Source organism: Xenopus laevis, chromosome 6S (genome assembly GCF_017654675.1).
Source record: "Xenopus laevis strain J_2021 chromosome 6S, Xenopus_laevis_v10.1, whole genome shotgun sequence".
Taxonomy (NCBI): Eukaryota; Metazoa; Chordata; class Amphibia; order Anura; family Pipidae; genus Xenopus; species Xenopus laevis.
This window is the reverse complement of record NC_054382.1, coordinates 83,517,711-83,542,818: the sequence shown is the minus strand read 5'-3', so window position 1 is coordinate 83,542,818 and position 25,108 is coordinate 83,517,711. Positions and strand designations below refer to the sequence as shown.

General features: G+C 39.5%; 1 protein-coding gene across 3 annotated transcripts in view; it reads right to left on the bottom strand.

The window, feature by feature from the left end:
- Positions 1 to 202: 202 nt before the first annotated feature.
- The window catches only part of slc66a2.1.S (solute carrier family 66 member 2, gene 1 S homeolog), a 73,849-nt gene continuing 48,943 nt past the window's right edge, over positions 203 to 25,108 (bottom strand). For all 3 annotated transcript variants that reach the window (XM_018223574.2, XM_018223576.2, XM_018223575.2), the window contains one exon: positions 203 to 1,131. In XM_018223574.2, coding sequence (XP_018079063.1) covers positions 924 to 1,131 — 208 coding nt within the window. In that variant the 3' untranslated portion in view covers positions 203 to 923. The remainder of the gene's footprint in view (positions 1,132 to 25,108) is intronic.

The window sequence follows — 25,108 nt, the reverse complement described above, 5'->3', positions numbered from 1 at the left end:
AACACTGATCAGGATATCTTCGGGACTTCTCCCATTCAGGCCTAGATTTGTGGCAAGGCCGCGGCGCTGCTCCCATTGACTTATATATATTATATATATATTATATATACATATATATATATATATATATATAATCTCGGCAGGTCTGAGATGCTGGATTTTCGGATTCAGACTTTTTCCATCTTCAGGGTATAATTAATCCCGAAAAATTCAAGATTTTATGATCAAAAAAACTTTTTGGGTTTTTGGCATTCGGACTTTAATAAATAACCCCCATAATGTTAATAGTCATATTTAAGACATTACACCAGGCAAAAAATCTCTTATTGTTCACACTTGCCATACTACAATTTGAGTGCTGGTGTCTAAAACACTTAAAAAATGGCACCAGCTTTGTTGTGTTTGGTTTGGGGAAGGCACATAAAAACTAGAGGTTGGATGTATCTGGCTGAATCGTAAGGCTTATTCTCAATCACAATCTTCCATTACACATAAAAACCTAGGTCTCAACCAAAATCCAAGTCAAACTTGTATTAGGTGCAGCCATAATGGACCCACATTTGACGGTATGGAAAACAAATATTCTTGAGAGGAGAGAGAAAATAAGCAAAATGTTACTGAGGCCAAAGATCATGAAATCAGCATATTTTGTCCAGTTCTTGACAATCAAAAAAGTCTATTATACATACAATACACTCAGTTGGTCCTTGGTTCAGAATACAAAATGCGAGCATTGGCTTTGCAGGAGAGACATGCTTGAAGATGAGGCAGAGTAAGAGTTTATATAAAATGGTAGAGAACACTGCAGTATATGAATAACCTGCAGGAATACAGGTAGACCCAGCACCAGATACAAGGATTACTGGTTCTGAAAACGTTGCACTGACACCATCATGTATAATACCATTAATTTTCTCTCCTAATTAGAGAGCTTTGGCACCAGTAGCATGTGTAGCGTGTGATACTGGCTTCTGGGGGTAGGCACTGTATATGTAAACTTGCAGCAAGATGGCAATGTCTACAAAGACCTGCAACAGGCCGCATATAGTGAACTGGAATGGAGCCTGGTTGAGAACAAAGTACGCACTCTTGAATGTGTCCCCGCTTGTCCACATCAGTACCATTTTGATGCTGAAATAGAAAGAGACAATCAGAAATAAGAGATAGAAAGTACTAAGTCACTATGACAAATAAATAGTGCAAAATGCCAGAGCTGGTGGCATCATTAACAATAGCAACAAGAGGTAACGAGGATTCCAACAATAAAACTAGGATTAAGAAATTGCACGTTTACATTTTGCAAGTTTACATTTGCTTCATTCATTAAACTGGTCAATATATATATATATATATATATATATATATATATATATATATATATATATATATATATATATATATATATATATAGTCCAAATTCTGGTGCACACAAAACAAGCGCAGCTGCCTAGGTGCTGGTTAGAATAAATCAATAGAAGAGCAAAAAAAACGCACTCACAGGACTTCTTGAAGGTGCAAAATCAAAAATGATGTTTATTTCAACGTTTCGGCTATTCACTTAAGCCGTCATCAGCTGATGACGGCTTAAGTGAATAGCCGAAACGTTGAAATAAACATCATTTTTGATTTTGCCCCTTCAAGAAGTCCTGTGAGTGCGGTTTTTTTGCTCTTCTATATATATATATATATTTATATATATATATATATATATATATATATATATATATATATATATATATATATATAATAAAAATGTCTTATCAGTTTTTTCTATATTAATGTAGATATTAGAACATGGAAAATTTGGCTCCCAGAGCAAGAGTGGTGCAAACTATGGTACTACAGGTACGGGACCTGTTATTCAGAATGCTCGGGAAGTGGGATTTTCTGAAAAGGAGTCTTTATGTTATTTTTTATATATAACAAGCAGGCTGGAGCACTCACTCAAAAACTTGGTCAACTGCCTGGGTGCTGGTTATATAATAATATAAATAGCAACAAAAAACCGCACTCACAGGACTTAATTTAGTGCCAACAAAACCACTTTGTTTGCACTAAATTAAGTCCTGTGAGTGCGGTTTTTTGTTGCTATTTATATATATATATATATATATACATATATGATTAAAATGAAGTCTATGGGAGAGAACCTTCCTCTAATCTGGAGAAGGGTTTCTGGATAAAAGATCCCATACCTGTAATGCACCATTACCCAAATTGCAGCAGCATTATTGGCAAATGAAGACAAATTACACAGTAAGGAAGAGGAAAGTCATGAAGCGATTATTCATTTCCTTGCATTTGAACCATCAAATGGCAATAAATAGTTTCTGCTATTGTGCCCACCTCCTTTTCACAAAAATGGTTGCAGCCCTGGTATATAATGAACATGTGCTCTTTTTACTTTCATTTCCAGAGGCCACTTTCTCCACTATTTGTTCTGTCTGCCATTTGGTCCATTCTGTTCCCAACCAGCTGTATTGCAGAATACATACAATATTATGTCGCAGGATACTTTTATAAAAACTGCGTCTGAATGTTCTCACATAGGCACCTTACACATTGCAATTATTACTAAACACACAGGTACATACACACATCACAAAAGAGCAACAATTATAAATACACAGGGACAAGTAGATCCAAGTCCATAGTAAGTAAGTAAACCATAGCGCTGTATAATCCATGGGTCAATAAGAATTGCATTTTTTATGACACTAAATAACATTTATAAACTGCTTATGCATGCAGCTCTAGCGCTATCTTTAGGGGCTTTTATTCTTAACTGCACTTGAATGACTTGTAATTTATATGTATAGCAGAGAAAAAACGCAACTCTTTTATTCGCTGAGGAAATTAGGAGCAGATGTGTGACCCATAAAACACATCAGCGCAAGGTTTCTGTGAAAGGCATCGAGGGCTCTTTCTAGCTTCTAATTCTCACTGTATATTATCTGGGAAACAAACGAAGATATATTATGGTTTTCTTCAGCTGTTTTGTGATATTGAGAGTTCTAGATTAACATGACTGGGGTCACAAATAGAAGATTTATATATATCTCCAGCATTCAGCATAAAGAACAAGAGGAATTTAAACAAATAATAGCAGAAACCTGATTTTACTTAAAATCTGGGAACAAATTCCAGCAGAAGCATTTAAAGCAATAACTGGAATATATTTTCTATTCATCTTTTAAATATTAAAATGAGTTCAACTGTATATAATGTAAAGAGTAGGGACACTTTTACACATATGTGGGAATACAGCATACAGGGCCCGTCTTATAAAATATGGGGCCAATTGGGACCATTTTGGCGGGGCCCCCTAGACAGAGCTGGTACAGCAGGCTGAACAATACACACATTGACATTTAATTCTGAATTAAAATATTCATAATATACACCCTATTGTGACATTGCTTTGTGTATCACAGTCATGCTGTTCTTCTCTGAGATGGGTGATGGTTTGAATATAGGAGGCTAATGGGTTGGTTCAGTATAGTCAAAAATAGTTTCTGCGTGAAAATAGGCGATTTATTTTGCCCATAAGCATTTCACAAAGAAGGCAACGTTCCGGGTCCGGAGTGGTCTGCATGGAATGAGAGGATGTACATGATTTCATCTTGGATTTCGTAATGAAGGATTTGTTTACAAAGGCTATATGTGTTTTTTTTAAATTTATGGACAGTCCCAGAAGATGTGAAAGTGTAAAGCCTTTGGGCAATGACACACAGAACATAATTGCCACCGCGGTATTTTTGCAGGCCGAGAGAAGCGGATCCACTCTCGTCCCCAGCTCTTTTAAGGTGGGCATGCACAAGTCTTCTCTCCACCTGTGGAATTTAATGAGGTGGAGAGAATCGTTCCTCGCGCTTCATGTGCCCTTTGACTACCGATATCTCCAAAGCTTATCTGAGACCTGAGGGTGTGATACTATTATATGTTAATGTAGAATTAAACATAGATGGAGCTACACAGTGACCCATGAAATCACTGGCAGCTGTGTTACATTTGCCATACATATGGGCGTAGTCACAAAGGCTGGTAGCTGTGCAGTTAAAGGACATGTAACCCCTCCTAACAAAAATGTAATCAGTGAACGGCCAGTGAAATAATTAGATAACTGCCGCTCTGGTTGTTAAAAGGTTAACAGTAAGGCTGCAGCATCCCCTTAATCACTTAGAAATCCTTCTATTCCTCTAACCCATTCGGCTCCCTCCCTCAGGAATTTACTTTGGCTGTTGGCTCATGAGCATGCTCAGTTCTTTTCAGCTCAGATTACTAAACACACCCTCCAGTCTAACAGCCAATGAAGAGATAGCATTGTTGGTTCCCATAGAAACTCTAGCTGTCTGATCCTATTTTTTTCTCCTAACCACCTCTCCTGTGCTCAACCCCAGCAGAACTTTTTATCAAAGTATGTTGTGTCTGTGTAAACCTGCATAGCATGAACTTTACAGCATGTCCTGTTTGCAGATGCCAATGTTACTGATGATGTTTCAGAAGGAAAATGGCACCAGGGTGAAAGCTACTATTTGTTTTAGGAAAATGTGATGGCGCTGGCAAATTGATAGGGTATATGCAGCACAAATGATGTGGCTTGGGTGGGGAGGATGTGCCCGACTTATATACTACATGGTAGGAAGATGTATGCTTTACATGTCCTTTAAATTGACCTGTTGGTAAAAGAGGATAGTCACTGCTAGTGTTCTACATATTCTTGGCATTAGGAGAAACTCTCTGCTGGTGTTCTACTTGATACAGAAGCAATAATCACTGCTTGGGGTCTCCTTGGCACAGTCATCACTGCTACCATTCTATTGTTTGGTGGTATTACAGTGTAAGAATTGTTGTTTTAACCTAATATTTGGGCCAATGGTCCAGTTGAGCATATCTGGTAATAGAGGGTAGTCACTAGTAGTACAGGTATGGGATCTGTTATCCAGACAGCTCCAAATTACTGGAAGATTGTCTCCCATAGACTCCATTATAGTTAAATAATCCACAATTTTTAAAAAATGATTTCTTTGTAATAGTTAAACAGTACCTTGTACTTGATCCAAAGTATTGGGTTTATTTAATGTTTAAATGATTTTCTAGTAGAAGTAAGGTATGAAGATCCAAATTTAGATCTGTTATCCGGAAAAACCCAGGTCCGAGTATTCTGGATAACAGGTCCTATAGCTGTATTCTATTTATCACATGTATCAGGGGACATAGAAACTGATAGCGCTGAAATATCTGCAGGAGACTATTAGGTATCTCAGTACACTAGTAGAAGACTGCAGTTTCCGAATGCTGCTTGAGGGAAGCAATGTTCTTGATGCCACAGGATTAACATTCCACTGAGAGAATTAATATGTCTTTCTGTCAAAACATCTAGCTCCAATTTCCAGTCATTACTATCATTGGCAAGGCAAGAATTTCTATGACAGCGTGGAACTCCTGGCATTGCTTAGCAGACCCTTTTGCTTGTTCTGACTTTTTTTTGTGTTTTACCAATTTGTTCAAGCTGACAAGAAGAATGATGTTTCAATGTCCTGTCTGTGCCCTTTAATAGAGTCCAATTTCTGCTTGTACAACATCAATCATCAGAAATACTAGAGAGTGCTTTATGGGTAGTATAAAAGTAATAACAAGGCAACAGAATGGATGAGAAGGAGCAAGAGAGAAAGAAGAGCAAATGTCAGAGCTGATTATTAGAAATAAAGATTCCATGTTGACAGCTAAATTGGTAAATAGGTCTTCGTTTAGAGCGCAAACTGAAGAGAAAATTGTCTTTCAATGCAGAAAGTTTGGCATTGTGTAAAACAAAAGGGACAGTCAACTACTTTATAACTAGAACACGTGGCAGCTTCCAGCATCTTAGCTTAGGTGGCATGCTGAAACTTCACTTTTCTCTAATATAAGACATTGAATGGGTGATTCACATTAAAATTAACCTTTAATATTGTACAGAATGTAAATGACAGTAAATAAAAAGTTAATTGATAACAAGAGAGCTGATGTCTATGGTAAAAGGTGCAAAGTGCCATGTTTCTTGCCCAAGATGCATTTTACCAACCCCGAGTTGTGCCTGGAGTTGCCCTTGTCTGTGCCCGCAGTGTTGGTAGCACCTGGAGGCCATACACAAGGGGCATCACATGGGCAGTTCAGAATAAAAAGCAGTGTACTGTTATGGAAAGCTAAAATACATAGAGGAATTGCACTACGGTTTATGGAAAAGATGATCCAAGGGGAATCAGACTTTTTGCAAACAGGTATGGGTCCTGTAATGCTCGGAACCTGGGGCTTTCCAGATAATGGATATTTACATAATTTGGATCTTCATACATTAAGTCTACTAGAAAATCACATACAAATTAAATAAACTTGATAGGCTGGTTCTGCTTAGAAATAAGGATGAATTATATCTTTGTTTTAATTATGTACAAGGTACTGTTTTATTGGTACTGACAAAAAGGAAATACTTTTTGAAAACTTTGATTATTTGGATAAAACAAAGTCCATGGGAGACAGCCTTTCTGTAATTTGGAGCTTTCCGAATAACCTGTAGAGCATTTGTAAACTGGTACATCAATTTATTTTAGCAGGTCTGGACTGGCAATCCGATGGCTTTGGCAAATGCCAGAGGGGCTGCTGTAAGATGTCATATAGTCACTATTTATTGGGTCTGTTGTTTTGGCATCAGTGCACCTGAAATACCAGAGTCTACAAATCTCTGGTTATGAGATTTTTTAATGGAAATTAGTTAAGAAAAGCAATCTTTAAGAAAATATTTGCTTTGCAAAAGAAAAGATTTACAAATCCAGTATTCTACAATATCTGTTTAGCTAAATGTAAATGTGAGGTTCATGCACAATGCCAAGGAAACAGGAGAACAACACTTCCTCAGAAGGACATTAAAGGGGTCGTTCACCTTCCATAAACTTTGTTCAGTTCCATTTTCCAGATTTTTTACTGTTTCCCCAAAATTTAAGTTTAGTTTTAATGTTCCTGTCTGCAGTGTTTCAGTCTGGAAGCTCAGCGATCCAGGAGAATTCTGAACTATTACAATTTGCTCCATTCGCTGATACATTTCTCAGCTGCATCTGGGGAATATTAGCAACTATTGTATCAATTCTAACAGCTGCCTGTAATGAAACTCAGGGATTCTGCTCAGCAGGGACAAAGATGACAAATGTATCAACTAAATGTATTGATGTAGAACAGTTACAGAGTCAGCGACCCCCCCCAGCTGCTTTAGAAGGTGAAAAATTAAACTTTACACTTCAATATTAGAAAAATCGACACAAATAGAAAGTAGTTGAAAAAAGTCTATTTTTGGTGAACTATTTGAAACCGACTGACCTGAAAAAAAGGTTTGAAGGTGAACAACCCCTTTAAGTCCATGGATAAATAACGGTCATATTTATGTAAATAAAAACAGGCTTAAATGAACTTGAAAGTAGCCTCTTGGCCATAAAATTCTGTTTAGTTAAGCAAAGAAAGTGAAGGGCCAAGAATAACTTCTCATTAGTTGACACAAGGATAGTGTCACAAGAGTTTATTCTCACTTTTCCTATCCTTAATGTTCCACCTAAAAAAGCTCAAGCTCAGCAGAAGTAATTTAAACATTTCCCTGCTTTGCCATAAGGACATTTCTGCAGTGTTTTATAATACGGTGCTTGCTTGCTGATGAGCGTTCCTGGCAGTTAAGAGTATATGCTGAGGAGAAACATTGGTCTAAATGAGACCTCAACTCTCTTTTACCCCTTAAAACAAAGAAGAAAGGCTATTAGAAATCACAGAAGGATTTGTGAATTTCCTATTCTCTCATTAATTAAGAAAGCTTTGCTTTTTTCCCTTTTTTTTTGATGATGTAGCGGTTTATTCTAATTGACGGCAAGAGGATGGGAGATGTCACACAGCAACTTGTTGTTGAGAAAACAGTGATAATTACCTCAAAAGGGATTACTGGAGCTGATCACTATGGTGGATTCATGGGTTAAAAGTACCTTGTTAATAAGTTAAAAATATGTTTTGTACAAAGTATTCAACGACATAGAGAACGCTGAAAGACCCAAACAGCAGAGAGGGAGAAAGAAGGGAATGAAGAGAGTAAGAGTCTGTCCCCCTGTGCTGACAATAATGCAGAATACATAAATATCAACAAATGTGCATCTGCATAGTCAGGGAAACGGCATTTACCATAAATTAACATAAATCAAATCATGCATTTCCATATAGACTTGTTTTCCAATCCCCAAGTCCCAGCAGTGCTGCTATACAAGAGCTTTAGTGTAGGATTTCAGTGTCTGCCTATTCTCATTTTATGACTTTCTTGGTTAAATTTTTCATTCTGTCCAGAGCTTTGTCAGTACCAAGTAGGCACGGCAGTTCTCCTTTGCAACTGTCAGGCAGGCACTTCAGTTTGGGACATCTAGTAATGTTAGTTCTTCTTTCATTATGCCTAAATATACGCTTATCAGCAAGAAGCCTGTGCAGTTAGTTATGCAGGTGCTTTCACACAATGGCAAAAAGTAAAAGCCTGACCCAGTTGCAATGTGAGAAAAGTGAGGTGATATCAAAGTTCATTGCAAATGTCAACTCACACCCACATGATATACCTACAATATGGCAGGATGTTGGGACATTCATGCATTTAAGGAGCGGGGGCAGGTCATCTTGTTAGAAATAGAAAGAAAACATGTGAGGGTTTAAAATACAGGGAAATATGGCAAGAGAACCTCTTTTGACCTTCACTGAACCCTTAAGTTGATCTTTCAGCAGGACAATGTGCCCAAGCACAAAGACAAAATAACATGTGTTATTCAAGAAAAAAGTGTGTTTTGCAATGTCACAGCTAAAGCCTTAGTCTCAGTCCAATACAGTACCACAAATAAAAACTGAGGCAATTGCCTGCCTGGAAGAATGGGCAAAAATCACTGCCAAATAGTTTGCCACTTTGGTTCATTCAAAAGCCCCAGGCAACTGTGATTTCTGCAAGAGGTAACAGCAAAATATTTAAGAGTAGGGGTAATATACTTATGCAACAGCCCATATCAGTATATATGGTAGTCCAGGGTGTCCACAGCAGCCTGGATCAATAGATACATCATACTGGTGCCTAAACAATAACACACAGATATCATTTTGACTAGTGGAAATTACTACATCCCAACACCAAAGATTTTCAGAGCAATCGCATCTGATTTGTGTTGAAGCACAAGAGCAATTGGACACTTCAGACACAAGTACGACAAACATAACTCCCCTTGGCAGACACAATATGCTACTGTTAAAGGGAAAAATGTTTCATCATGGTTAAAAAAAGTGCCTCAACCTGCACTTAAAATGGCACTTTGCACACTGAACATTTAATTGTAGATAAGCCATTCTGAGTTCAGTATGAATTTGCTCAAGGCTCAAAGTACTTTTGCAAGGCACTGGTTTGTTAAAGGGGTAGTTTACCTTTAAAGTTAACTTTTAGTAAGTTGCAGAATGGCTAATTCGTGACAACTTTTCAGTTGGTCTTTATTTTTATGTTATAGCTTCTGAATTCTTTGCCTTTTCTTCTGACTGTTTCCAACTTTCAAGTGGAGGTCACTGACCTTAACAGCCAAAAAAAAAAAAACTATTGCTCTTTGATGCTATTATGTTATACTTTTTATTAGTTTATCTTTTTATTCAGGCCCTCTCCTATTCATCTTTTTGTCTCTCATTTACACCACTGGCCTGGTTGCTAGAGTAATTTAGACCCTAGCAACTGCTGCAATTCCAAACTAGGGAGCTGTTAAACTACTAATCTTTAAAGTATTCAAACCACCAATAATAAAAAAATAAAGCTCAATAGCAAATTGACTCACAAAATATCACTGTCTACATCATACTAAAAGTTGATCTTAAAGGGGAACTCTGGCTTCCAAACCAAAATTTGATAAAGAGGCCCACATAACACAGAAACCCCTAATATATCCATCACAGTTACCTGTTCTACAAAAAGTATGAATAAACACTATTTTCTATGCTGAAATCCAGCTGTTTAACAGTTCTTCTCTTTCTGCATCATTTGAAATCCTGGCAGGGAAGGAGGGACTAAACACTGATGTTACAAATTGTAACAACTTCTCCACAGCTTACAGACAGCATGCAGGAACTACATAACCCAATGCAGGGACATAACTACAGAGGAAGCAGACCTTGCTGCTGCTGGGGGGCCCAGGAGGAATAGGGGCCCCACAAGGCTGTGGGGCCCAGTAATATTACGCCACTGCCACAATGCATTGCACTGTGATGTTCTGTTCCTTATTGAAATCACATGTGCAGGGAATTGTGGGGTTTGGAAGATGCAGTCTAAGACAGCTGGCTGTTGATACAAAGTAACAGTAGTCGGCCAGCTCAGCAAAGTAGTCAGAAAGATCAGCAGGAGAGCAGGGGGCTAGACTTGGGGAACGGTCAGAAACCAGTAAAAATCATGAAAAGTCTGCATATTTTTTAATTGATGTATATTGCAAAGTTGTTTGAAATGATGTTTACTTTTCAAAAAGCTTAAGTTATGTTTTTGTGGAGTTCCCCTTTAAGGCTACAGATTTATAGAAATTACTCAAGGGAGCTAAAGGGCAATGGTAGACCTTTGGTAAATCCTTCCCTCATGTATTACACATCAGGATTCAGGAGAGTGATGTTGCTGCTGCTGAACTCTAGAGCAGAATGGCGTCTGACTACACAAAGCAGTATAACACATTCTCACTAACATACAAAGGCACGGAGTTTGATTAAGTGTGTGCATTTTATAAAACTTTCCTGACATTCAGGGAAGTTTTATAATTGGGAAATAGTGTAAAAGACCTGCTTGGACTCTTGTTTTTCTTTGGCTCTTCTAACTGTAATTAATAGTATACACAAGTTTGCAAAGTAATCATTCCACGGAGCAGAATCAAATACAACAGAAATGTTCAGCAATGTTTGTGTGGTTGAAATAAGAGGAACAAGTAGGGAAGTCATCTAAACCCAGACAGTTAATTAGCAAATATATTAACCTCCAGATATGTGAAGGGACTCGGCTTATCCGATGCGTGGCCTCCGTTGCTATGAGGGCAACGTTACATTTCTCAGATCATAAACTCTCTGCTCCTTCTTGAATTTCACCCAGCGAAAGTATTTTATATATTGAAGCACAAATGGCCTTGAAAAAAATGCGAAATGTATGAATTGGTTTATTCAGGTGTAGTAATGAACATTCAGGACTGCTACATATACAAACAGATGCTCTATAAATCCAGGGGAGGGTGACATAGGATGAATAATAACATCTGGAGATAAGAATAATAAGGATCTGGAGATGTGGCAGCAATGATTTGCTTCATATAGAGCACAAGCCCTCGGCACCAATAAACATAACAACAAGTTAAAAAATGAATTTGTGAGTAAGATTTGAAAATCTCCATCATTGCCCAGGAAGCAAAAGCCAATGTATCAGAGCACATCAGTAGCACAGAAAGCTTTTGGCATGCACTCATTACTGTCTATTAAGCAATCTAACAGCAATTAAGCATTTTAGTAACACCATTAGCAGTGGGGTATCATCCTTAATCCTTACCATTAATGGAGCTCAGTGTCAATGCTGCAATAACAACTATTTCCCACATCTCATCATTTAAATGCTAAATTGGCTAATTAATGCTGAGAACAAATATTCGCAATGAAGCTAGGTCCACAATAAACAAACCCCTCTCAACCTGGTCTAATGTGTTTATATAAATTAACATACAGCATCAATAATGCAATTCTGAATGTTAACAATTCATTTATACAGATAGAAGAGACACTGTTTTCCGTTCTCTGTGTGCGTTGCACATATAAACATGCTCCAGTTAAAGTAACCCATAGTTACACGTTTTTATTTTTTTCCTCCATTGTAAATTCATATGGTAGATTCATGCACAGCATAAGATCACATGGACATAAAGTTGCCACCTGTCCAGATTTCAGAAGGGCTGCCTGTCTGGATTTCCAAATTAGGAAATCCAGACAGGGCTTTAAAACTAATGGTATGGTACAGCTACATCCACACCCTTAAACTGCCACATACCCTGCCCCCTGATTGTCATCTACCTGCCCCCAACATCACCTGGCCTGCCCTCTGCCTGGTCTGCTTCGGGGCAGAAGGTGGCAACCCTACATGGACACTGGAGTTTTATTTTTTACAATTATTAAGATATCCGGATATTAAGTAACAACCACCACAATAACTGATTACACTGCATCCAACTTTATGACCAAAGAAGGAAACATGGATACAAATTATTTCACCACAGAGGAAATCAAGTACAAAATGATCCAAATCACTACCCCAAAGAGGAGATTTAAAAAACAATGTGAAAAAGGCATATGGAGGTTTTTATATACACCCTAGCATTTGATATAAAAAGAGGCCCAATAAAGAGGCCACACAGGCCCAATAAATAGTAAATGTCTATGGTATCTTAGAGCACCTCTCTATTTGCCAGAATCCACAAATTGCTATTTAGCGAGCCCACTGACTTCTATCTACAATCCCAATCCAACAGTTTTAGCCAAATGCAGACAAGACTTTGTAACAGAAAATTAAAAATATAATAAAAAAATATATATATATAAAAAAAACTTGAGCCTGGAGTAGGAGCCTGATAAGTTTGCCGTGTATAAATTTCCAATAGACATTAATGGTACTGCCTCTATAAGAAACAGAATAAAGGATGCTGTTAAATGATTTTGTTTAATTACATTAGACCATTCGTTTTATTTGTTCAATCAAAGATGCAGACTATCTCTGATCAAAAGCACTTTTAGGAAGGTCTGTATTCCAACAAAGTAGGGGTAAAAAGAATAATAGTAATACCTAATTAAAAAGGGCTAATTTCAGTAATTAAGTAATTCAGGTGCAGGTAATTAATTATAGGAGTGCACAAAGCAGTATAAGGGCTCTTACACACGGCCGTTCCGACCTGCGCTCCCCTGCGTTCCGTTTGTTGGCGTTCAGCCGCAGGGGAGCGCAGGAATAGACGCAAGTAATGATTTGAAATGGGGCTGTACTCACTCAGGCGCGTGTAGGCGCCGAACGCAGGAAAAATGCAGCATGTTGCGTCTGAACCTGCGTTCGGCGCCTACACGCGCCTGAGTGAGTACAGCCCCATTTCAAATCATTACTTGCGTCTATTCCTGCGCTCCCCTACGGCTGAACGCCAACAAACGGAACGCAGGGGAGCGCAGGTCGGAACGGCCGTGTGTAAGAGCCCCATTCTGACCAACATACAAAGGCACTGAGTTTGATTAAGTGTATGCATTTTTTAAAACTTTCCCGACATTCAAGGAAGTTTTATGAAATGGGAAATATACTATATAAGACATGCTTGGACTCCTTTAGGATACCCTAGTTTGATGTTCCTGTTTTTCTTTGGTTTGTCTAACTGTAATAAATATTAACCAGTAGGGCTAAGTCTACTGGCTCGTATGTTAGGAAGCTCTTCTAGTTCAAGAGCTGAACTTTTCAGAGCTAACAATTATTTACAAGTAAGTCCCATCTGCAGGGTTTGATCAAAGGTACTTATTTTTTCTTGTATTATATATAAGTTTGCAAAGTAATCATTCCACTGAGCAGAATCAAATAAAGCAGAAATGTTCAGCAATGTTTGTGTGGTTATAATAGGGTAACAAATAGGGAAGTCATCTAAACCCAGACAGTTAATTAGCAAATATATTAACCTCCAGATATGCGGAGGGACTCGGCTTATCCGATGCGTGGCCTCTGTTGCTATGAGGGCAGAGTTACATTTCTCAGATCATAAACTCTCTGCTCCTTCTTGTATTTCACCCAGCGAAAGTATTTTATATGTGCATCTCTTAGTCATTTTTCAATTAAGAAACAACTTTTGACAGAGGCCAAAAAGTTCCAAATAGACACACACATTTATAAACACTGGGCAAATGTGCACCTAATCAGTAACCCATGACAATCAGATGATTGCTTTCAGTGCTCAATCCATGGAAGGTACGCACCAAACACTCTCATCTGCTCTGGCTGCAGAAATACACACTGATAAAATCAAGAATTGCATCATAGGATCGTATCGCTGAGACAGGGTATGGAGATGTAGCCAAAGTTGGTAAAAATTGTAAATAACTGTATTGATCCATTTGAAAACACCACATACAGAGCAGGCAGGGTGAGACAGGAGTAACGTGTTTCGTGAACTATTAGTCACTTCATTAGAAGCCAGAGCACCCCCTGCAGACAAACCACTTACATAACAACCACCAATAAAATCACATCAAATTAATACATACATTAATTAAAAAGTCACGTAATGCTATAATCTTATAATATCACTTGGATGGTAGTAGCAATAGTAACCAACCTCAATCTGCAGCTGAAAAAAAGCTAATAATTGATTGGTTTCTATGGTTTACTGCCCAGGTGCAACTTTGCCCAGGGGTTATAAATGAGCCCCACTGATGTACTAAGCACAAACCTGTGACTATAGAAGAAATAAAGTCTCTGAATGGCATCTTTAATATTTTTTCTACTTTTGCTTAAGTTAATGCTTGGTGACACAAAATGAAGACTTCAGATTTTATATCTTGTTTTCCAGCTGTTAATCATGGTCAGGGCTGGATCTAGGGGTAGGCTGCAGAGGCAGGTGTCTGGAGTGCAATAGGAGTGGGTTGTGAGGGTACCTGGGAGGTGGACACCCGCTGCCTCCTCTTCTGCACACATCTTCTGTTTGACGCACACACGTGCTGTTTATATTCGTCTCGCTGAGTCTGACATCATAGCGTGAAATTCAAATATTTAAAGGCGGCACGTCCTTTTTTTTATTACCCAACGTAGGTCTATTCTAGATAGTTCTATCTTTGTTCTTTGTTCTATCTTTGTTCTTTGACCGCCGCTGTATGCGATTTTAGCCTGGCAATTATAGGCCAGTATGTTTGACATCTGTGGTGGGCAAATTATTTGAAGGCTTGTTAAGGGATCACATTCAAATTGTGTCCTAGTGAATGGCATTATGAGCAGCTATCAGCTTGGCTTTAAGGATAGGTCATGTCAGACAAATATGATTAATTTTTATGATGGTAAGTAAGATGCTGGACTGCAGGGGAGCAGTAGATGTGACCTTTTTGGATTTTGCCAATGCGTTTAATACCATGCCCCACAAATGACTTCTTTCTAAAATAAGGCCTGTTGATCTTAATAAAGTTGTTTGCACATGGATAGGAAACTGGCTACAGGATCAGATACAGAGGGTGGCTCCACTATTATTTAACTTGTTCATTAATGAAATGAGTGTATTGTAAGTAATGTATCAGTGTTTGCAGATGATACAAAACTATTCAGCCCAATTAATTCCATCCAGGATGCAGCATCCTTGCAACAGGATTTTGACAAACTGCCAATCTGGGCAGCTAAGTGGCAGATGAGATTTAATGTTGATAAATGTAAAATCATGCACCTGGGATGTAAGAGTATCCAAGCCACTTATACCCTTAATGGGACTGCACTAGGCAAATCCATAATGGAAAATGACCTTGGAGTCCTTGTAGATAATAAACTTGGCTGTAGCAAGCAATGCCAGTCAGCAACATCAAGGGCAAATAAGGTCTTGAGCTGTATTAAAAGGGGCATAGATTCACGGGAGCAGGGGTCATTCTTCCACTGTACAGAGCACTGATAAGACCCCATCTGGAATATGCCGTACAGTTTTGGTCTCCAGCACTCAAACAGGACATTATGGAATTAGAAGGGGTGCAGAGAAGGGCAACTAAACTGGTAAGAGTTATGGAAGATCTATGAGGAAAGACTGACCAAGTTGGGGTTGTTCACACTGCAGAAGAGGTGCTTAAGGGGTCATATGATAACCATGTATAAATATATAAGGAGATCATATAATAATCTCTCTAATGCTTTATTTACCAGTAGGTCTTTCCAGCTGACACAAGGTCACCCATTCCGATTAGAATATAAGGAGGTTCCATCTAAATATTCGGAAGGGGTTTTTATAGTGAGAGCTGTGAAGATGTGTGATTGTCTACTTGAATCAGTTGTACAGGCTGACACATTAGATAACTTTAAGAAGGGGTTGGGTGGCTTTTTAGCAAGGTAGGGAATACAGGGTTATAGAAGATAGCTCATAGTACAAGTTGATAAGGCCGGACTGGCAATCTGTGAGTTCTGGCAAATACCAGAGGGGCTGCTGTAGGATGCCATAGGCGGTCACTATTTAGTGGGCTGGTGGTGGCCTCTGTGAACCTGAAATACCAGGGCCTATTTTAATTCTCAGTCCAGTTGCTCAAGGGACTAGTCCGATTGGCATCTTGGAGTCAAGAAGGAATTATTTCCCCCTCTGAGGCAAATTGGAGAGGCTTCAAATAGAGTTTTTGGCCTTCCTCTCTGGAAGCCATTAGGCAGGTTATAGATATAGATATAGATATAGATATATAGATATAGAGATATATATATATATATAGATATATAGATATATATATATATATATATATATATATATATAAAACCTGCTTAACTGCTATATATTATACATATATATAACTGACCTGTATGATAATAATTATATGTATAATAATAATTATATGGTCATGAAGAGAGAGTGAGAGATAAAACGTTGAACTTGATGTACACGTGTCTATTTTCAACCTAACTTACTATGTTACTATGATATTTATAACTTCTATTTAGACTACTGTTACGTTTTGTCTTTTATAATACACATCTTTGCAAGCAAGCTTCTCTTCAGTTATAAAATATTATTTTTTCCCATTCACTTTGCTTCTTCCTGCTCTTATCTGGATCCTTCTTTTACATATACTGTATCTGTTCCCCTCATCTTTGAATGAGCACTTTTATATTAATCAAAAGTTTTTCAGGCACTCCAGCAAACAAGTGTACCCATGACCATCTAGATAGAACCAGCAGGATATGAAGCATTTTACATTAATATTACAAAAACAAGTTTTCCAAATTAGAGAGCCCAGCTGTAAAGTTTTTATAACTATTATTTAAAATTCATTTTAAACTTGTCTTGTCTGTATCCTGCTCCATTGTGTAAACTGACTTTTTAGGTGATGGTTGCCAACAATGAACAGGGATCTACAGAAGATTAATTTAAAAAAACTTTTTAGTATATTGACATTGCAATTCCATCATGCTTAAAACTATGGATACAGTATGTGTCCCATAACAGGTAACAGCTCCACCTACTGGAGCTATGTCAAGCAAAACAAAAAAAGAGAAATTTTATTACTTACCGTAATTTCTATTTCCAAGTCACCTTCCATGGCAGCATTCACCAATGAGTATTCCCGCCCCACAGGCCACTGGACAGGAAAGGGTTAACTCCAACTACTCTATAACATCCGCCCTGTTACACTCCCCCTTTGTCTATGTATCTTAGCTTCAGAAGGGAGGGGGATTGGTGAATGCTGCCATGGAAGGTGACTTGGAAATAGAAATTACGGTAAGTAATAAAATTTCTCTATTTCCCAAGCCACCCATGGCAGCAATTCACCAATATGAGAATTCCCATAGCCAAGAAAAATAAATGAAGGGAGGGACAATCAATGCTTAAGTCTTTTAATTATGAATGCACCACAGCCTGTAAGACTTTCCTCCCAAATCTAGCATCTTGGGATAGCCAAACATTCAATTTGTAATGCTTAATGAACGTATGTAAGGAGGACCATCTTGCCGCCTTACAAATCGCTTCTGGCGGAGCCCTGGCTTCTGCCGCCCATGATGTAGCCAACGCTCTGGTAGAGTGAGCCCTTAAGTCTCCAGGAACCTCTCTGCCTGCTTTGTGATACGAAAAAACAATACACCCAACGATCCACCGGCTAAGGGCAGCCTTTGAAGGGGCCATTCCTCTCCTTGGACCTCTAGGAATAACGAACAATCTGTCAAGTCTTACTCCATGAATTTGTCCGATCTAGATAATGGGACAGAGCTCTCACCAAATCCAAAGTATGCCACTCACGTTCCTGCTTGTTACTTGGATTCGGACAAAATGATGGTAAGGTTAGTTCCAAATCTAGATGAAACTGTGACATCATCTTAGGCAGGAACTGAAATGATGGCCTTAGAATAACTTTATCTGGAAATATCACCGTCTCTGGTTCTTTCGCCGACAATGCATGAATCTCTCCTACCCTGCAAGCTGCAGTAATCGCTGCCAGGAAGAGTACCTTCAACGTAACATGCCAATCTGATGCACTCTCCATAGGTTCAAATGGAGCTGATGTTAGCACCTTTAAGACCAAGGGCAAATCCCACGGAGGTACTCTTCGCTTTCGAGAAGGTTTCACTCTCTTTAGGGCGTTGAAAAAACGAATCACCAACTTTTCCTCAGCTAAATCCTTGCCAGTTATAGCCGAAAGGGCTGAAACTTGACCCCTAAGCGTGCTTGCATCCAGACCCCTCTGAAACCCTGCAAAGAGGAACTCTACTACCGACACTGCTGATGGAACTTTCGGATTAAATCCTGTCTTTTCTGCAAATTTGGCGAAACAAGCCCACACTCTGTAATATTGAGTAGATGTGGATATCTTTCTGGATTTCAGTAATAAATCTGTTAACTCAGTTCCACACCCCTCGTCCGCAAGCCTCTGCCTTTCAATTTCCACGCCGTCAGTGACAGGCGGCACACATCTTGAAAAGGTATCGGACCTTGCATCAATAAATTCTTTAGGACTTTACTGGAGGTTGTACCGCCATCTGTGTCAGCAGAGGGAACCAAGGACGTCTCGGCCAATACGGAATTATTGCAATTACTGAGGCCTCCTCTACATCTATTTTCCTCAACACCCTCCAAATCATTGGAAAGGGCGGAAACACATACCCGAATATCCCTCTCCAATTCTGGAGTAGCGCATCTACTCCACTGGTTTTTTGTGACGGGTATCTTGAAAAGAATGTCCTGCATTTGGAATTTTGATCTGATGCCATTAGATCTATTTCTGGTTTTCCCATTTGTTGTACTATGTTGTGAAATACAGTTGGTTCTAGGCACCATTCTCCTGGATCTAAGACATTTCGACTTAGAAAATCGGCCTGTACATTCGTTTTCCCTGGGACATAAAGGGCTGTGAGCCCTTCTAGGTTTACCTCTGCCCAATCCATGATGGTCGCCACTTCTCTGAGCAATTGACCACTCCTGGTCCCTCCTTGTTTCCGGACGTATGCCACCGCAGAGGCGTTGTCCGAACGAATCTTTACCCACTTGTGAGCAATTCTTTTTGCGAAAGCTTCTAACGCCATTCTTATTGCTCTTAGTTCTAGCAAATTGGAGGGAAGATGAGCTAAGTTCCACTGCCCCTGTACGGACACGTCGTCCATTATTGCACCCCAGCCTGTTTGCGAGGCGTCTGTGGTTATGATCACAAAATTGGGTTGCTTTAGGGGCATTCCTTTCGATAAGTTTCGAGGATCCAACCACCACTCCAGATTCGACTTGACCCATTCCGGAACACGAAGGGACTGACCCAGTCTGAGAGGATTGATTGCTCCTGACTTTAGAAAGAAATTTTGAAGTGGCCTCATGTGCCACCTTGCCCAAGGCACCATCTGTATTGTAGAAGAGAAGAGGCCTAGAAGGGACATACATTCCCTGACTGAAACCTCCAACTTTCGTCTGAAGGATCCCACCTTGTCTATTATCTGGAATACCTTCTGTTCCGGAAGCGACACTGTCTCTTGAAGTGTATCCAACTCTGCGCCTAGAAAAACAAGTTTTTGTGTGGGTACTAGCTGACTTTTCTGCCAATTTATCACCCAGCCGAACCTTTGAAGTACAGCAACTGCTCCGTCTCTGCTTCTTTTTGCCTCTTCCTCTGTATTGGCAACCGAGAGGATATCGTCCAGATAGTGGAAAGCTGAAACCCCTTCCACTCTGAGATGAGCTATGATCGTTACTAGAACCTTTGTGAAAGTTCTTGGTGACGAAGAGAGGCCAAATGGGAGACATGTGAATTGTACATGTTGATTTTGAACTACAAAGTGCAGAAATTTTCTGTGAGGCCTGTACACTGGCACATGGAAGTATGCGTCTTTGAGATCTAACTTGACTAGCCATGTTTGTGGGGACACCGCCACAATTATCGACGCCAGCGACTCCATTTTGAATTTTCTGCAATTTATGAATCGATTTAAAGGACGTAAATCTAGTACTGGTCTGAAATCTCCTGATGTTTTCCTGACCAGAAAAAGCTTTGAATAGAATCCTCTCTGTCGCTGTAGAATAGGCACTGGTTCCACCGCTCCTATTTGCAGCAGTTGATCTACATAATCTTGTAATATTTGTCTTGCTCCTTGAACCTTCGGAACCGACGAGACACGATACACTTCGCGCTTTGGCACTCTTGAAAATTCCAACCGATAACCCTCTTTTATAATCTGAAGAACCCAATGATCCCGAATTCTTTCGACCCAGACCTCTTCGAAAAGCGCCAGACGCGACCCTACCTTGTAAATCTGGGCCGGCCTGATCTCATTGTATTCTGCTCGAAGATGCTCCAAAGGAAGTGTTCTTTCTCGTTGGTTGCCGAGACTCTCCCTTAGTATTCCTCCAGGATGCTTGTCTATTCTGCGGTCTTCCAGGTTTATACTGCCTTGAGTTTCGAAAAGACTTATTCACTGGCGACTCTGCTCTCGTCCCTTGACGTCTGAATCTTTTCTCGAGGCAGGAACACGCTTTTACCTCCTGACACCTTCTTAATAATAGAATCAAGATTCTCTCCGAATAACCACTCGCCCTCATATGGAAGTTGGCACAGGTTTGTCTTTGATGCCGAGTCCGCTAACCAGGGCTTCAGCCATAGAGCTCTTCTAGCCGCAACCGAAAGAGCCATAGACCTTGCTGCTAGGTGGACTAAATCTAATGAGGCCTCTGCCACAAAATCTACTGCCACTTTCAGATCTGACAGCATCTCTCGCAATGTTGATCTTTTCACATTGGAAGCTATTGCCTCATCAAGATTATTGACCCACACCTTCATGGCCCTTGAGGTCGATGTTAGAGCCACCGCCGGTCTACAGGAGGCCCCTGCCGAAACAAAAGATTTCTTTAAATCATTCTCTTCTCCATTGGATCTTTGAATGCCACTGCGTCATCAACCGGCAAAGTGGTTTTACGGTCCAACCTGACTACCGCTGCATCCACCTTAGGTGGATAATCCCATAATTTTGCATTGGCTTCTTCCACCGGATATTTCTTGTCGTATTTCCCCTGAATTACAACTCTTTTTTCAGTTTTCTTCCACTCAGAATTAATTCTTTTATCGAATCATGTACTGGAAATGTCGCTGCTCGCTTTTTCACTGAAGGAAACAGCTTATCCGCTGAAGAACTCTTTGGTAACTCTTCTGTTAGATTCAAGGTCTTCCTCACTGCATTAATTAAACCATCAATCAGTGATGTATCAAAGTTTGATTCCTCTTCCGAGAGAATTTCACCTTCTTCGGAAAAATCAGACTGACCATCCGCTGGATCATATAATTCTTCATCAGATATATCTGAAATGGAATCATACAAAACCTCCCGCGGTCTTTTATGTTTCCTAGATGCCCCAGAGGTAGATGCCTCTTGTACTCCTTGAACCACTGCTTGCTTAATAATAGAGACTAGTGCCTCCAACTGAGGGAGTGAAGGAGTTTGAGGTTCCGCTGTAGAAGATTGTTCAGCAGAAGTCTGTTTCCTTGGCTGGTGAGATTCCGCTTTAGACGTATCAACAGAAGCAGAGAGGCTAAAAAGAAGTAAAAAACTTTAATTAGCCTCTTCCCCCTCTATTAGCAGATGAAAAAACATCCTTTTTCTTCAGCTTACCCAGAGACTTTAGGCTGCATTGCTTTCCCAGAGCCAGGCTGTTCCATCCTGCCTGCACCTAACAAGAACAACATTAAGTTCAGGAACAAATAGACGGCACTTCTGGAAAAGATTTATTACTGCTGTATATCCTGACGCGTTTCGGGAATTAATCCCTTAGACCTATGACTAAGGGATTAATTCCCGAAACGCGTCAGGATATACAGCAGTAATAAATCTTTTCCAGAAGTGCCGTCTATTTGTTCCTGAACTTATCGTATGCTTAGCAGTCGGATACTGCTGGACAGAGCACCTGGAAGAGTACCTGTGGGGAGCAGTAGCGGTCCTTTTTTCTTTGTCTCTTAACAAGAACAACATGCTAATTACTTCTACTGCCAGAATCTGCTTGAAAAGAGGCTCAGGAGAGCTCGCTTACCACTTTTCTCCATGAGCAGCAATCAGAACGACGTCCTCACAGAGCGCCAGCTGCGCTCCGCATCCCCAGTTAAAAACCGCTAAAACCGGAAGTGACGTCACCGCGCTGAAACGCGCATGCGCCCAGGTGGAACGCATGCGTTCCAAGCGCTAACTCTGGGGAAACGCTGTACTGTGCGCATATTCCTTCAGTTCCTCATGCGCCAGTAACAATGGCGGTCCTACCTAGACCCTGCATTCTGCCACCAATCTTCCAGCCAGCAAGGAGCTATAGGCTACACGTGGTGGACACTCCGACCCAGCCTAATGGTCCTTCTCCGCAGCAATCCCCTCAGGGGAGCGATTTGGGAGGCATCAGGGGAAGAGAAACCCCTGGAATGGGTAAGCACATCCGTGGCCTGGACAGGAAAAAAGACAAAGGGGGAGTGTAACAGGGCGGATGTTATAGAGTAGTTGTAGTTAACCCTTTCCTGTCCAGTGGCCTGTGGGGCGGGAATACTCATATTGGTGAATTGCTGCCATGGGTGGCTTGGGAAATCATGCTACAAGGAAGAGCCTATCATGTCTGCAACCAAAATGCTATATGGTAGTTATAACTGCTAGTAAATAAGGAACTCACCCGAATTATGATTTCAAAAGAAAGAGTGAGTGCAATCAAAGTATGGGAATTAAACTTGGGACATGAGAGTAGCTATGTGATGGATATGGTACACAAAGCAACAAATAAAATAAAACTCCTTTTGGCAACACAAAATGAAAGGCCATTACTGCAGGCATTGTTGTTCCTTGTTCACTGCCATCTGTTATGGACTCTTTAAATACCTAGAATGCAATTAAATATGGTATTTCCTAGTGCACAATTAGATTTCCTTTGAATTATTTTTCTGTGTTTATGAGAACAATAAACTTTTTCCCCAGGAAAATGTGTTTACAATGGAACTGGTCCAAGAAAGGTTGGCAGAAATAAATTAAAAATATGATTTATTTTATTAATATTGGCTCACGGTTTTTAGCAGGTTTAACTTTGTAATAAAAAGTATTTTTTTGCTACTCACACAGATATATACGATTATTCACTGTACAAGGACAATTTGTGTGAATACTTATATTAACAAAGAAATCTTTAAATATAATGACAGGTCACTGAGTGAGAGAGAAAGAGGGTATTTGCTCACATTTTGGAGGAACTGAAATCTGACAATTGCAAAGTCTTAAGAGGGTGAATTGCCCTGTTATGGCTGAACAGTCATAACAGTATTCCATGTATGAGAACAAAGTAATCATATTTTCACAAGAGCTTCCATATGAAGAAAATCCCATATTGTGAATGTCTTGTTTAGGAAAAATTGCCCAGCTGCATGCAGGCAACCAATGGTAACAGCTTATTAGAAACAAGTGGATAACACATAAAGAAGCTAGTGCGACCTTTAACAATATATGCAGGGCTGAAGATTGCCAGTACTTATTATATATCCAATGAAAAGCAGCTTTTAGGTTTACTTATCTATTTTGTTCTTACCATTTAGATGCATGCATCTATCTTTAATGTCATTATTGGGTAAGGTAAGCACCAATATTTAGCCTAGTATATCCTAAAAATGAGCAATACAAACTCTTAAGGCTCTTAACAATAAAGCCCCTCTGATCTCAAAATAAACTCTTCACATAACCTTCGCCTCTCTTCTCCTCTCATCATTTCAGCCCATTCTTGTCTACAAACTCTCTGCCTTGAGCTGCTAGACTTTTTCCTTCTTTCCAAACGCTCCCTAAAGACCCACCTGTTTAGGGAAGCTTGTTCAATGTACCTTAATTAATCAATCATAGCTGTATCATAAATCGCTAATTTGTTTTGGAAATCCTTGTGTCTCAATTGTACCCTAACCTTTAGAAGTAGGCCCCTCCATTCCCATTGTACTCTGTAAACCCTTGTTTGTTATTCACCATTTGTTTCCTGTTCCTTATAAACTAATGTAAAGCACTACGTTACTTGTTGGCGCTATATACATAAATGAGGATGATGATATTATAGGATTGGTTATCTGCAATGCTTGAGATCTTGGGTTTTCTGAATAAGGGATATTCCTACAATATGAATCTCCATACCCTATGTCTACAAAAGCACATTTAAACATACTGCAATCTGCAATGCTTGAGGTGTTGGGTTTTCTGGTAAAGGATCTTTCTACAGTTTGGATCTCACATACCCTATGTCTGCTAAAAACAAAAAACATTTAAACATGAAATAACCCCAATAGGACTGTTTTGCCACTTATATGGATCCATGCACCTTAATTACCATCAAGTCCATGTTACTGTTATTTTATTATTACAGAGAAAAGGGAAATCATTTAAAAAAATAGAATTATTTGTTTAAAATGTACTCCATGGGTGATGGCCTCCTCGTAATTTCTATCTGGTTAAGGGATAAAAATAACAGTTACTAGATGCCAGGGATGCCACTGGCCGTAGGGGTCACGCAGAATTTTGAGTTGGAAGAGTAAATACCCTATATTTTCCATAAAATCACTGTCTTAATCCTAATCCATTTTTCAAAAGAGCAAACATATTTTTTTAGTTTTGAAATTGGACATGGGGCTAGACATATTGTCAGTTTCCCAGGTGACACCCAGTTATGTGACTTGTGCTCTGATAAACTTGAGTCACTCTTTACTGCTGCACTTAAAGTTGGAGTGATATCACCCCCGACCTTCAACCCCCCCCACCAGCCCATCAGCAGAACAATGGGAAGGTAACCAGATAACTATCTAGTAGATATAAGAACAGCACTCAATAGTAAAAATCCATGTCCCACTGAGACCCCATTCAGTTACATTGAGTAGGAGAAAC